Raw genomic sequence first — 13,705 nt, forward strand, 5'->3', positions numbered from 1 at the left:
TTAGTAGTTACTCCCACTGAATGGTCACGACGCCAGAAAGAGGACCCAGTCATTCAGAAGGTGATGCACGCAGTAAAAACCAATAAGCAACCAACGCAAACGACTAGCAGAGAAGAGAAAGCTGCTGTCCAACGCATTTGGAAGGAAAAGGATCGCTTGGTTATCCGAAGCGAAGTGTTGTATCGCCGAAGAATCGTCGAGGAAGGAGAAAGCTGGTGTTGCCTGCGGCGTAAAGAGGGCTTGCATTCAAGGGTCTTCATCATGATTGTGGGCATCTGGGGAGGGACAGGACATTGGACCTGGTGCGCCAGAGGTACTTCTGGCCTGGGATGGCTGCAGACGTGACTTCATATATAAGTACCTGCGATCGCTGCGTCAAAAGGTCACTAGACCCACCACGGGCTCCAATGGTTCCAATAATAGCGACAGCACCTATGGAACTCATATCTATCGACTTCATGTCGCTCGAGAAAGGCAAGGATGGGTACGAGCATCTGTTAGTCGCCACCGATAGTTCACCAAGTATACATGGGCGTTCCCCACACGAAACCACGAAGGCATCGACGGTAGCTAAGATCCTGTGGGAGAGAATTTTTGTGAGTTACGGATTTCCCCAGAGGCTTCACTCGGACCAGGGAAGAGATTTTGAGTCGCGACTGCTCAGGGACTGGCAAATGTGGAAAAGTCGAGAACAACACCATACCATCCACAAGGCAATGGCCAGACAGAGCGATTCAACAGAACTCTACTCAATAGGCTGGGGACCCTGGAAGTAGATAAGAAGAAGGGTTGGCCGGATTATGTTGCAGGACTAGTCCATGCTTATAATGCTACCAAACACTCAACTACGGGATACTCAACGTCATATCTCATGTTCGGGAGGAACCCAAGACTACCCTAGGATGTCACTCTTGGCCCGGACCCCGTATATGACCCACAGCCATACGCTGCATATATAGAGAATCTCCACGACAAGCTGACAGATGCATATTCTCGAGCACAACAGGAGATAGAAAAGAAAGCCGAAGCTAATAAGCGCCGGTATGATGCCCTAAGTGAAGACCTCGCTCTCCAGCCTGGGGACAGAGTCCTGGTGAAAAACCTCAGCACAAGAGGCAAGCACAAACTGCAGGATCGATGGGATGATGTCCCATATCGAGTCGTTTGCCGCTCTGGGGGTCAGCCGGTGTACGTGGTACAACAGGAGCAGAGTGGGAAGAAGAGAGTCCTCCACCGCAACATCCTACTGCCCTATCGAGCGGAGCGGGCAGGCCCCGAACCCAGAAAGCAACACCGGCGGAAAGATCCCCCGCGCAGACAGCATGAGGACGACACGGAAAGCTCTGCTAGCGACTCAGATAGCTTCTGGTCAGACTTCGTCGCGACTGACCTTAATCCGTTAGCGGTTCCGTTTACCATGGATGCAGAAGGTGAAGAGCCGGAGATGCACATTCAACAAGAATATGACGATGATGTTCAGGAGTCAAAGTCAGGAGGGGAAGTAGCTGAGGAGCGTCCTGACAGACTTCGGCCGAGGAGGGTAGTGAGACCTCCTGCCCGCCTCATTTGCGACTCTGTGTGGTCACAGCAAGTATCGACACTGAACTATGGTATCACCATTTTGCCATAGCAAAAAAAAGGGAAAAAATGACACAAGTTTTGTTTTATTGACTCTAGACGCCCTTCCTCATCAGGGGGAGAATGTAGTGATGTGTGCGTGATGTAGCGAAACAGATTAAGAGCTTAAGTTGATGATTGTATTACAGTTAGGTCGCTAGTAATACGATTCTGGGTGTATCAGATTTAGACTTGAACCCGATGTCGAAAGCGAGTGAATTATTTTGTTAAACGTCCCAACTTCATTGTAATTCTTGGCCACCAAACCCTATCCCGACCGAGCTATTACAATATCAAATTCCTATACATTAATCAGCAAATCACACTATCATAGTGGATTTGAGGTAAAAGTACTCATTCCCTGCCTGTACTGTCCCAATTCATTTTACTCCTTTAAATTACTTTACTTAACTTGCAAAGATAGGTCTTTATCATTTTCTTTCTCTTGTGTAAGTTTCAAAGTAAGCAATTTAAAAAATTGGAAAATATCTTTATTAACCTTCTCTCTTGTGCTTTAGAATGTAACTTTGCTAAGGGTGGATTAAAAGCACTCCAACATATTTGAAAAGAATCAAAATCAAAGTGTAGTATCCTGTTGGGGGAGGAGGGTTGATAGGGACATACCCCTAGCTTAGAATGGGAAAACCTTGCTGGCTCCGCTTTTAGGCAGTGCCTAAATTTATAAATTAGTTTTTTTTATTAACAGTGCTCTGTGTAGCTTCATTTGATAGACAACTGATACTGAACAGATATTTCCTATTTTACATTTCTATAATCAAATAATCTAACATATATGTGTCTTGCCGTGTACAGCATTACTCAGTTCTTTTGTTGAGTACAGCTTTGAAGATCAAGATACTTCAGCAGATGTTTGCGGCAAGAGAGCCCAACATTTTGCACCCAAAAATACCTATGATGAAAATTTTCAGCCATTTTTTAAACACACTTCAGGTACAGGTACCAAATTGCTGGAAGATGCAACTACAATTCTTTGCGAATAAAAATATTTCAATTCACTATCCTTTTCCTACTTCAGTCTAACAGTACAGTTATATCATTCTTAAATGCTAACCTCCCAGTTAAAACCCCAGACAAAGTTACCATAGATAAGAGAAGAGAAATCCCATTTGACAGCATCCATTCAGGAGGGGGAGGGCTCCTCCTAAATTAGTCAGACGGGGTTGTTTGTCCTATCTTAAGGGTATGAAATTATGCTAACTGCTTTTCCTTAGGGAGGATTCAAAATGCTTAGAGAAAGAAATTGCTTGACCACACCTTATTTGCTACCTTAAGGGGGTAAGAATTACTGACCACACTGAAAGTGTTATCCCTTAGGGATGAGATCGATCATCCCCTTCTGTTTTTATGGGAGTCTCTTTGGGTAAATGGGTATGGTAAACAGCAATTTTACCCCAATAGCAGATATGGCGAAGTCGCAGAAATGTAGGTTATGAATAAACTTGAATGAATCTATTTTATAATATCTTAAATGCACTAAGGATGCTGAATAGCGAATCAAATTATTGCTACTCATAAGTAGATTGAATCCCACAAAAGAATGAAAAGAGCATAGCACTTGGGACAGCCCCCCCTTTAAAAATCACAGTTTTGGTTATTTTAATTGCTAAAAGTTTAGGGCAATATAAACAAAACATCAAAAATATTTTATAAACCAAACATCAAAAATATTTTTCTCAGGGGAAGAATGCAGATTGATTGAAACATATTTTAAACGGAAGAAAGGAAGGCTAAATATTTTGCTAAAATATGCTTCTCATCATCCAGGACATCATAAACAAACAAACCTACTTATTTTTGTCTTTGTACGGGCGAAGGACGTTGAACTGCTTCAGCAACTCTTCCCTCTCGGCAAATAACACAATTCGTCGTTGTTGTAGCTCATTTGGAAAGCTTATGTGGCCAATTTAACAAGTGAAATATTTACACCTGAAAAGGGCAGTTTTACACCCAAATCGACGCAGTAGACATAAACAAATGTTGACTTTTCAAACTTAGCTTGGAAAGATCGTATCGCTATGGCGTCCATGGCGAACTGGCTCCATCGCGGGGGGGTGGGGGGGGGGGGAGGGGGCGAAGTAGTTGATAATATACTTGGAGAGCGATGTATTGTGGGAAAACGCGTCCTACCCCCCCTCTTGAAAGGGATGGAAATGCATTTTTTTAGTTATTAAAAAGAAAGTTTCACAACGCCTTGCTCAAATAAATAAATTTGTTTTGGTTGGTGTTGCTTTGTTTTAAATAAATGCAAATTAATAGTCTAATATTTGCTTCACACACTGTGCACATAACGACACGCATACACTGTGTACATAACGACACGCACACACTGTGCACATAACGACACGCACACACTGTGCTGTTATGATAGATTATGTTAGACTGTAGTTAAAGGAAGTAAGGAGATATACAAGTCAAGATAATTACTCTAAGGATACATCAAGGTTAAAAGTATTCTTGAAGCATTATTAGTTTTCAGCATAGGAGGATGTTCGTTTAATTATAAGGATGAGTGAGATAATGACCTTTGTGTGTTCGCACCATGTTTCGGAACTCATCTGTCATCTGTAAGTTAACGAGTCTTCTTTTGATACATTTGATGTCGGACGTTGACTGTCTGTATCATTAACACAGCACATAGGACCACCCACACTCAAGTAGGAGGTGCTTAGCTCTACTGTTTTTGGTAATCTGATTACTTATGCTTATCCAAGTCACCCAACACCACACCTACGCTACTTGAGCGACCATTTCTTTCCCCCTTACGTTTGGTAACTTACGATTACAAGTTAAATATTTGTTTCTCCAAAGTTACCTCTTTACTTTCCCTACCGACTCCCTTAGTTTCATGGCAAAGGACATTCGTTTTGTATCCTTAAATTATTTTCAAAGCCTTCCTTTGTTATTGCTGATTTTGCCGATTTTTGATTTTGATTTACAAGAACAAAATAGTTTAGCGGCTTTAGAAACCACAGTAGAGGAAAGCGGCGACCTTTTGGGACTTCGCGCAGGAATGAAGCCCCCTTCCCCTAAGCGGGGATGGTATAGAAGATGTAAACGATTTCAACATCCGTTTTCAACGGATGACTGAATTCTATCGCTGGGACGATGAAAGAAAGTTAAGGGCCCTCCCCCTTTACCTAACAGGTAACGCCAGCGTTTGGTTCAACAGCCACCCTGGGGCAGCGTTGAACACCTGGGACGCAGCTCTTACACAATTGAGAAACCACTTTGATTCTGGGGCAAGGCAGTGGCTCTTGCGCCAGCAATTGGACCAAAGGGTCCAAGGAAAGTTTGAACCCCTTGCCCAGTACACCGCTGACATCCGCCGGTTATGTCAGCGGCTGAAATTGCCAAAAAGCGAGTGGTTGCACCAATTTGTGCGCGGCCTGCGGGGACCACTCAAGGAGTACGTCCTACTCCAATCCCCGGCGGATTTTGGAACGGCTGAAACACAGGCCCGCCTGCGCGATGTTGTGTCCGGACCTCCAAACGATTTGGCTACTGTTTCGGATGAGCTTAGTAAACGGGTTATCAACGGTGTAACCGGGGCTTTAGCTAAGACTATCCCCTCATCTAACCCTTCTAAGATTGCTGCTTACGAACCCACCTCCGACCCCAGCCGCCGCCCCACCCGGCCTGGAGCGGATAACCTTACCAGGGATGACATTAGGCAAATCATCCAACAGGAATTACGCAAAGAGCTCCGCAAATCGAATCCCCCTAACCAAATTTACGATCGTAATCCCCATATGTAGCCAGTGTAACACTAGAGGCCATACGGCTTATTCCTGTCGCGCCCGGGATTCCCGTATTCCCAACCCGCGCAACCAGAACCCCAATTATTGCCCCTCCTTCCAGAGACCACAGTGGCAAAGTAATGGGCCTCCCAGACGTCACAACCAGGGAAACTGATAGCGGCTCCTGGTTATCGGGAACTACTAGGGGCCCTGGATTTTTATGACAATCATAACTACATAAACGACAATCAAAGCGCGCTTACAATTAACGAAGAGAACCCTCAACAATACACACTACCAGCCAATGACGCCACCTTTGACGCCAACATGGACAACTTACATCTTTACACACCGAACACTGAACATTTTCAGCTGGACGAATCAGTCTTCCCGAACAATGACTCGTCCGAAACCAGAGACCAGACCGTGGATAGTTTTGAAATTAATAACAATGATTTTTCTTCACAAGAGAATGCACAAAGCGATCTAAATTTGGATAATAATGATCGGTTCAGACCAGTACGTCGCACAATTTTTTCTGATGAGGTTATACAGGTCGACGACAGACCGCTTTGTGAATGTTTTCCACCCACAGAGGTGATGTTTAATTTTAAAGAGGGAACAACTCCCCAAGTATCGGCTGAAGGCCACAGTATATGCGACGAAGCGTTTAACGACAATAATCAATCAATCCTAGATATGGATTTTGGAATGAATAACAGCATTCTACAGCAACCAATGAGTCTCAGTCTAGATAAGACTGACGACAATTTACCAGAAATCAATACGATTATTAGTACTTCAAATTCCTATTTCGGCAACCAAAATAATGGCATGGATGTCATGGTCAGTGTTTCATTTCTTACAACGGATAATTTAATGCTTCACGGTCAAATCTTTGGTCACGACCTTTTGGTAGACACTGGCGCCGTAATAAGATGCGTCAGCTCTCTACCTGGCAACGGCTAAACACAACAAACAATTCACAACTGCGCAACCCCAGTTCGGCAGCGCTACAGACTGTAGGCGGACACAGCTTAACAATACTAGGCATATTTACAGCAGATTTATCACTAGGCAACAGGGTATTCACCCTAGATTTATTGGTAATCAAGAACCTCACGATGCTATTTTGGGAAAAAAATTCTTAATGCAGCATAACGCGCAAATAGACTTAGAGTCACATTCCCTGAAACTAAGTCCACCTTATTAATGGCCATTCAATGAATTCCCTTCATTAGAGTCACGCGTTACTAAACCTAAGACTGTTCACGCACACCAGATCTTTACCATTCCGCCATTATCAGAATCCATTATGCCTGTTCGCATTGCTCATTGCGCGTTCACAGCAGGACAACCCTTGCTTATTACACCGTCGCACAATCTGCAAACTAGGTATATATAATGATAGGTGCACACGTGCTGTCCACTGCCAACAGCAAAGGTATTACACATATCAAACTAATCAATCCAGACTCGCAACCAGTTAACATACACGAGCACGCGAATCTAGGGACGATTGAACCTGTTACAGACGTAGTAGCGTCACTCCCTACACAATCCACTTCACATACCAATCCGGCAACAACCACACCAGACATACCACCTGAAGAGGCACTAAAGCTCGAAGAGCTAAGTAATGCCGCTGATCTCACAACCAGTCAGTAGGCTCTCTTGCAGGACCTACTGATACAATATTATGATGCATTTGCATTTACACCTAGGCTACAGTAGGCTACACCGACATAGTTCAGCACACAATCAATACAGGCGATGCCCGGCCTATTCGGCAACCACCATACCGCACATCTCCAGCAAATCGCGCAGAAATTTCGAGGCAGACAGAACAAATGCTCGAACAAGGTATTATTAGCCCCAGCGTCTCACCTTGGGCAGCACCGGTGGTGCTCGCTCTGAAGAAGGACAATACTATGCGGTTTTGCGTAGATTATCGCAAACTAAACGCAGTAACGGTTCGAGACAACTACCCTTTACCGTTAATTACCGATGTTCTTGACTCATTCTCGAATGCGAAACACCTGACAACTTTAGATCTCCGCAACGGCTATTGGCAAATCGCGGTAGCACCAGAATCTCGCGAGAAGACAGCGTTCATCACTTATGAGGGTACTTATGAGTTTAATGTACTGCCATTCGGTCTCGTCGGGTCACCATCTTGCTTCTCCCGCCTTATGAGCCATGTCCTGAGGACTTAATTGGAAAAGATGCCTTGTATAGACGATATTATAATCTTCTGAACCACGTTTGAAGAACATCTGAAGGATTTAGAAGAGGTTTTCCAACGGCTAAGAAACGCCAATATCAAACTAAACCCTAAGAAATGCACGTTTGCGAAAAAGGGAATAGAGTATTTGGGCCATATTGTGTCGACTGAAGGAATTGAACCTAATCCAGCAAAGATCAAAGCTGTACAAGAATACCCTCGACCCAAAGGCCTCCGTGATGTTAGAAGTTTCCTAGGATTGGCGAACTACTACAGACGTTTTGTAAAGGACTTTGCTAAGATTGCGCGCCCACTCACCCGTTTAACAAGGAAAGACGTTCGTTTCAAATGGTCACACGATGCCCAAGCTGCTTTTTGACTCCTCAAACGCGCTCTAGTTTCCGCGCCCATATTAGCTTATCCAGATTTCAATCTGACCTTTCAGCTCTACACTGATGCTAGTGCTGAAGGTATCGGTCTGACGTTAGGTCAAATTCAAAACGGCCGCGAGGTAGTAATAAGCTATGCAGGAAGAGATTTGTCACCAAGCGAACGCAATTTTTCAGCAAGCGAGCGCGAAGTGTTAGCGTTAGTCACAGGGATCCGGTACTTTAGCTGCTACCTTCACAACAAACGTTTCGAGGTCTATACAGATCATGCAGCGCTCAAGTACTTGATGAATATCACGCACGATTCCACCGGAAGACTGGCACGTTGGTCTCTACTAGTGCAACAGTACGACTTCGAAATCAAGTACAGACCGGGCAAGAGTAACGTCAAGACGACCATACGGTACATGCACGCTCGGAGCGGTAGACACGCCAGGACTACAGACCGATGACATTAGGGACAAGCAAAGACGCGACGTCCAGTTGTTCCCTATGATCGACTATCTAGAGAACGAGGTGTTACCAGAAGACGACAGACAAGCGCGAAGGATTCTACTGACAGCGCACACGTTCTACTTGTCGTAAGATGGCGTCCTGTACCACATCGACCAGCATAACCTTAAGACAGAGAAAGGTAGCTACTCTCAGATCGTTATCCCAGAATCACTTCGCTACGAGGTTTTGGTTAACATTCATGACGATGTAACAGCAGGACACCTCGAGGTGCACAAAACCTATGACAAGCTCAAAGCACGCTACTTTTGGAAAGGCATGTTCCAAGATACAGAACACTGGATCAAGTCCTGCGTGGACTGCAATATGCGCAAGACGCCTAGGAATCGCCACAAAGTGCCACTTGTCCCCATCCCTGTTGATGGACCATTCGATCGCATTGCGATAGACGCAATGGGACCGTTCCCAGTAAGCGACAATGGCAACAGATACATTTTGGTGATTAGTGGCTACCCCACGAAGTGGCCAGAGGCTTTTGCAGTACCTCACATCACTGCCCCAGTAGTCGCGCGCATTCTTGTAGACCAGATAATTGCTAGACATTCCTGTCCTAATCAGCTCATGAGCGATAGAGGGAAACATTTTCTCTCAGAGGTAGTTCAGGAAGTATGCAAGATTTTCAGTATACGCAAGGTTCAAACTACAGCTTATCACCCAGCGCTTCAATTCTTCACTAATTCAGTCTTTGTCAATGTACTTAGATGTCAAGCAAAAAGACTGGGACATTGTCATACCATCAGTGTTGTTTGCACATCGCACTTCCATTTCAGACAGCGAGGGGGATTCGCCATTTTATTTACTTTATGGTAGAAGCCCTAGACTACCTATTGACGTAAGTTTGCTACCGTGCAAAGAGGTTTCTACTTCCATTGCAGAACATCGTGCTCGCATCGTGCAAGGCGTGGAACTAAGTCAAAGAATCGCGCATTCGCTTATTCAGAAAGCACAACAGAAAATGAAAGCGCAATACGACAGGACTAGTAAACCAGTGACATTTACAGTAGGTCAACGTGTTTGGGTCTACACACCTAAAGCCAAGAAAGGCCTATCTCGTAAATTGCAAAACAAATGGTGGGGTCCCTATTGTATAACTCAACGCTTAAGCGATGTACATTTTCGTCTACGTACCACTACTAATCGACCTGCATCTGTTACGGTACACGCTAACAGAATGAAACCCTACTATGACCCTGCAGATAGACCCACCCTTCCACCCCCAGACATTCCAGATGACACTCTACCTCTTCACCCGGATCTTCCATTAGAGGACGAGATTCCCTCAGAGGATAGCGCAAACAAAGCCGACCCAACCCCCTTTAGATAACGTAGAGGTATTAAGTGCGGAAAAGCTACTTAAAAAGCGCACAAAAAATGGTCGGGTTGAATATTTAGTACTGTGGGCGGATTCACAGGATAAAACATGGGAACCCCAGGAAAATATTTTTGATCATCGTCTCATCGAAGAATTTGATCGAACTCATCCCTCTTCCCACAGAGACACCGACCAGAACAGTTACTGCCATCATGAGTATGGGAACCTGGGTTACCGTTCTCCTACTCTTTAACCTTGTGCACACTAACGAACGCTCCTTGGATAACTCTGGCAAACCACTAACATTCTACCCTAGTTCTTTAATGCTGGGACATCATGTTAGACCCTTGGTCTTTTATAACGATACTCGCCTAATTCACCTATCCACCACAATGTACGACGTTACCGCTTACGAACCTTCCCTCATGGAAAATACTTGCCATAATTTCAAAACAGAATTTTTTAACGGTATCTTTAAAAACACTCGATCAATCCAGCAAACGGCACGTCGCCTCTTAAGCCCGGATATTCCAATTTGATTGAGTGCAATTAATTCTTATCACGCCTTTATAAATACGATACTGGATTGGATTCCTCCATGGTTTGTCCGAGAGTTTTCCTAAAAAACATCGCTAAATGCAAATGGGTGAAAGCGAATTGTAACAGCCTTAGTGCTAATGAAAAAAGGTACTATGGTGTTTCACGACGACGCAAGCGCGAGAGTTTTCTTTGCCATGCCGGTTTCTTTGGTCTTTTTCGATCCCTACACAAAGCCTTTGGTAGCAAATGCGATGGTAATCGGATAGAAAATCGAAAGAGTACCCTGACCGATATAAGTAAGGCTCTTAAGCTTTCATAGTCCAGACCTGGGACTTTCTTTGCGCTCGACTTTCTGGCTCGCGTGAAAGAGGGTCCAGTATTTATTGCATGCACATGCGCGAAAATACACCGCATACATGCGGTGTGGCCTGGTTGCTTAGTTTAAGATGGCTGCGAAAGAGACGAGCGAGGGTTTATTTCAGAAATAATACGCTGATTTTGGTCGTGGGTAAATACTTGATTGTCAATATTTTCTGAGAACAGGACAGATGATAATTTGAGTCTGGAAAATATATCAATCAAAGAGCTTTTCCGTTTTCGTTATTTTCACGCGCGCGCTTTAGGCAATAGCGTCATTTCAAACGAGCACGCGCCTTTTTGGAATTTGATTTTCAATCACATTTTATCGCGTTTTTATAGAAAACAAATCCCGAGCAGTTCGCTGATACTCCTTCACATGTACAAAACATTCTTTTCAACTTAGCGATGATCGATTTTCGGAGCTCTGCCCTCGACAAGGTCTAGCGGGAATCGACCCTCTTTTATTTTATTTAGGCACGTCCCTTATTGCGCGCGCTCGTATTTCAATTTTTGCCGTGAAGATCGCTGATTGGTACATGTTCGCGCATGCGCATGCAATAAATACTGGACCCTCTTTAACGCGAGCCAGAATGTCGAGCGCAAAGAGAGTCCCAGGTCTGGACTAAAGCTTTTACAATCTATTACAAGGGCGGTAAACGGCAAGGTCGTTTACTTGATAAAAACGGAAGACAGTACCAAGTTAAACGAGTGACCGAGGACATGAAAATTGTCAAGGATACATTTGTCCGATGGCGGCTCACCTTTCGGGAGTTTGCTAAAAAGGACAATTGCAACAAAAACATGCAAATGGAGTTTTTATCAAAGTACGCCATGGAAATTAACACTGCATTCGCCACAATCCTGCGCTTGTCGGAAATTCGTGATACAGTCGCACAATTTTCTAGGCTAACCGGTAAAACATTTGTGGGATACGACTCACTTCCGCCCTATATCAATCGTCAAGTGGCGGACAGATTGGAAACGGATCCCTCCCTTATAGTTACAAAACAATTGTTGGATGAAGGCGTTCCACTTCTTATGGAACCTATGGTGGATTTTACGCTTTCGGACGAAGGCAAAAAGCTCTCTGTATCCCAAAGCACGCTAGAAGCCACTATGCTTTTCACACTACCAATTGTTACTTCGGTACAACACATGTGTACTATAGAGAACCTTACCCCCTCAAAATTTAACGTATCCAACTTTTGTTTCACCGGCCCAGTTGTTCCACGTAATCTACTACTAATCACATGTAAAAACAATCAAATGCTGGTCACTGATGCCATTCTATCAAAGTGTATGACAAACAATGAGTTTGTTCTGTGCCCCACTAACCTTCTTAATGCCGTACAAAATCCAAATTGGTTGGGGTTCCCTTGGTCTCCATACTCTCACATGGCTTATCCACGACCTGAAGAAAATTCAAAACATCGGAGGACGTTACTTCTTGTCTGCAATATGTCTCTTGGAAGTCGGTAATGGACGATAAACAATTAGACCTTCACTTCCGTACGCTTATCATTCCGCCGGTCACCGTCAGGAACCACTCCATTCTTCGAGGGCTAGACGAGACGTACCGCGTGCTCAACCGACAATTAACGGCACAGATTGACAAAATCCACGGCGACATTGATGCCATCAGCGAGTTTGAGGTCAACACAATCAACGAGATTCTACTATACACTTCAGTGGCTGTCTCGCTGTTGAACCTCGTCCTTCTGATGGCATACGCTTGTTACCATCATGGTGTGTTCGAACGCCTGAAGCATCAGTATCGCAAGCCCCTCAAGCGCCCACCACCTCCACACGAACCCCACTTTGAGTTGGTACCGCCAGAAAAGAAACCACGCTGCGAGTCAGAGGAGAACGACGAGGATGAACACGACCTCGAGCAACCGTCCTTCGCTGACGACACAGAGCTTCCATATCCAACGGAACCTCTCAGAGAAACTTACGCTTGACCAGCCACTTGAACACCACTCAAGATGATCCGGAGCCTCCATCGCTGTCGTCGCCACACACAAACTTTCCCCCTCCACATCACGCATTTCACATTTTTATTGCATATTTCATACTTCTGTATCGGTCTACATTGACACCCGATAGCCACTGCTATCGTGAGGTTTGCACTTGATTAGCTCTCTAATCGTGTCCCACAGAATGCCACGATCAACAAAAAGAACCTTCGAACGGCGACGGCGGTTGATGGCAACGAACTGTGTTTGCTGCACCCACACGGCGGAACAAACAATCAAGATGCCGTGTTGCAGCAAACATCTGCACGCGACGTGCCTCCGTCGCTCCATAGAAGCGATTCCGTCCATGCCGCCGCGCTGCCCGTACTGCATCGCTACCTTCATCGCAGTCGATGATGCCGCAGTTCGGGAGAAAACCGCCCCGGCGATGATCGTGCGGTTTCCGGCGTCATGTCCGGCACCACCTCTCGCAGACCACCACTACCGCCAATTACGGCTCCCTCCACCGAGGCTGCCCGTAGACTGCCAGGTCTGCGAGATGCGTCGTCGAAGAGACTTTGAGGAATGGAAAGCGTAAGGCGAGCGCCATAACCGTATAGAGGAGCGGATAAGAACGGCGAATCCGCCTCTTTGCCTCTTCGAGCGGTTGGCGTTACGTTTTCCGGAGTCGTACCTGTAGCCGGAGAACATCGCCGTCATTCCGGAGGCAAGACCGACATCCGACGAAGAGTTGGATCGGTTGAACTTTCCAGATGACCCGGTGAGGTCTCCGCTGCCAGTCTCGCCGGATCCGAACGACTTCCCCCGACCCCGTACACCTCCATCCGGATAGACTGAGTTCATGCGGCAAGATCGCATGAACTCAAACTAGGCAAAGGAACACTCTCTCGCTCCGTTCATTACGGCCTCCAAATTCAACTAAGCCAAAAAGGATTACTTCCTATTTACTTATTACTTCTGTTGCCCGGATACGAGATTCTTAAGCAACAATATTCGTTTTCAGCTTGGCATATATT

General features: G+C 45.2%; 1 protein-coding gene across 1 annotated transcript; it reads left to right on the top strand.

Moving 5' to 3' along the window:
* The first annotated feature begins 5,702 nt into the window (after positions 1-5,702).
* Positions 5,703-9,825, top strand: LOC125570179. Its single transcript, XM_048731410.1, has 6 exons — positions 5,703-6,221; positions 7,100-7,502; positions 7,647-7,882; positions 8,045-8,369; positions 8,575-9,123; positions 9,698-9,825. The coding sequence occupies exons 1-6, from the start codon at positions 5,703-5,705 to the stop codon at positions 9,823-9,825; spliced, it is 2,160 nt and encodes a 719-aa protein (XP_048587367.1).
* The last annotated feature ends 3,880 nt before the right edge of the window (positions 9,826-13,705 follow it).

The sequence above is a fragment of the Nematostella vectensis genome, chromosome 8 (assembly GCF_932526225.1).
Source record: "Nematostella vectensis chromosome 8, jaNemVect1.1, whole genome shotgun sequence".
Taxonomy (NCBI): Eukaryota; Metazoa; Cnidaria; class Anthozoa; order Actiniaria; family Edwardsiidae; genus Nematostella; species Nematostella vectensis.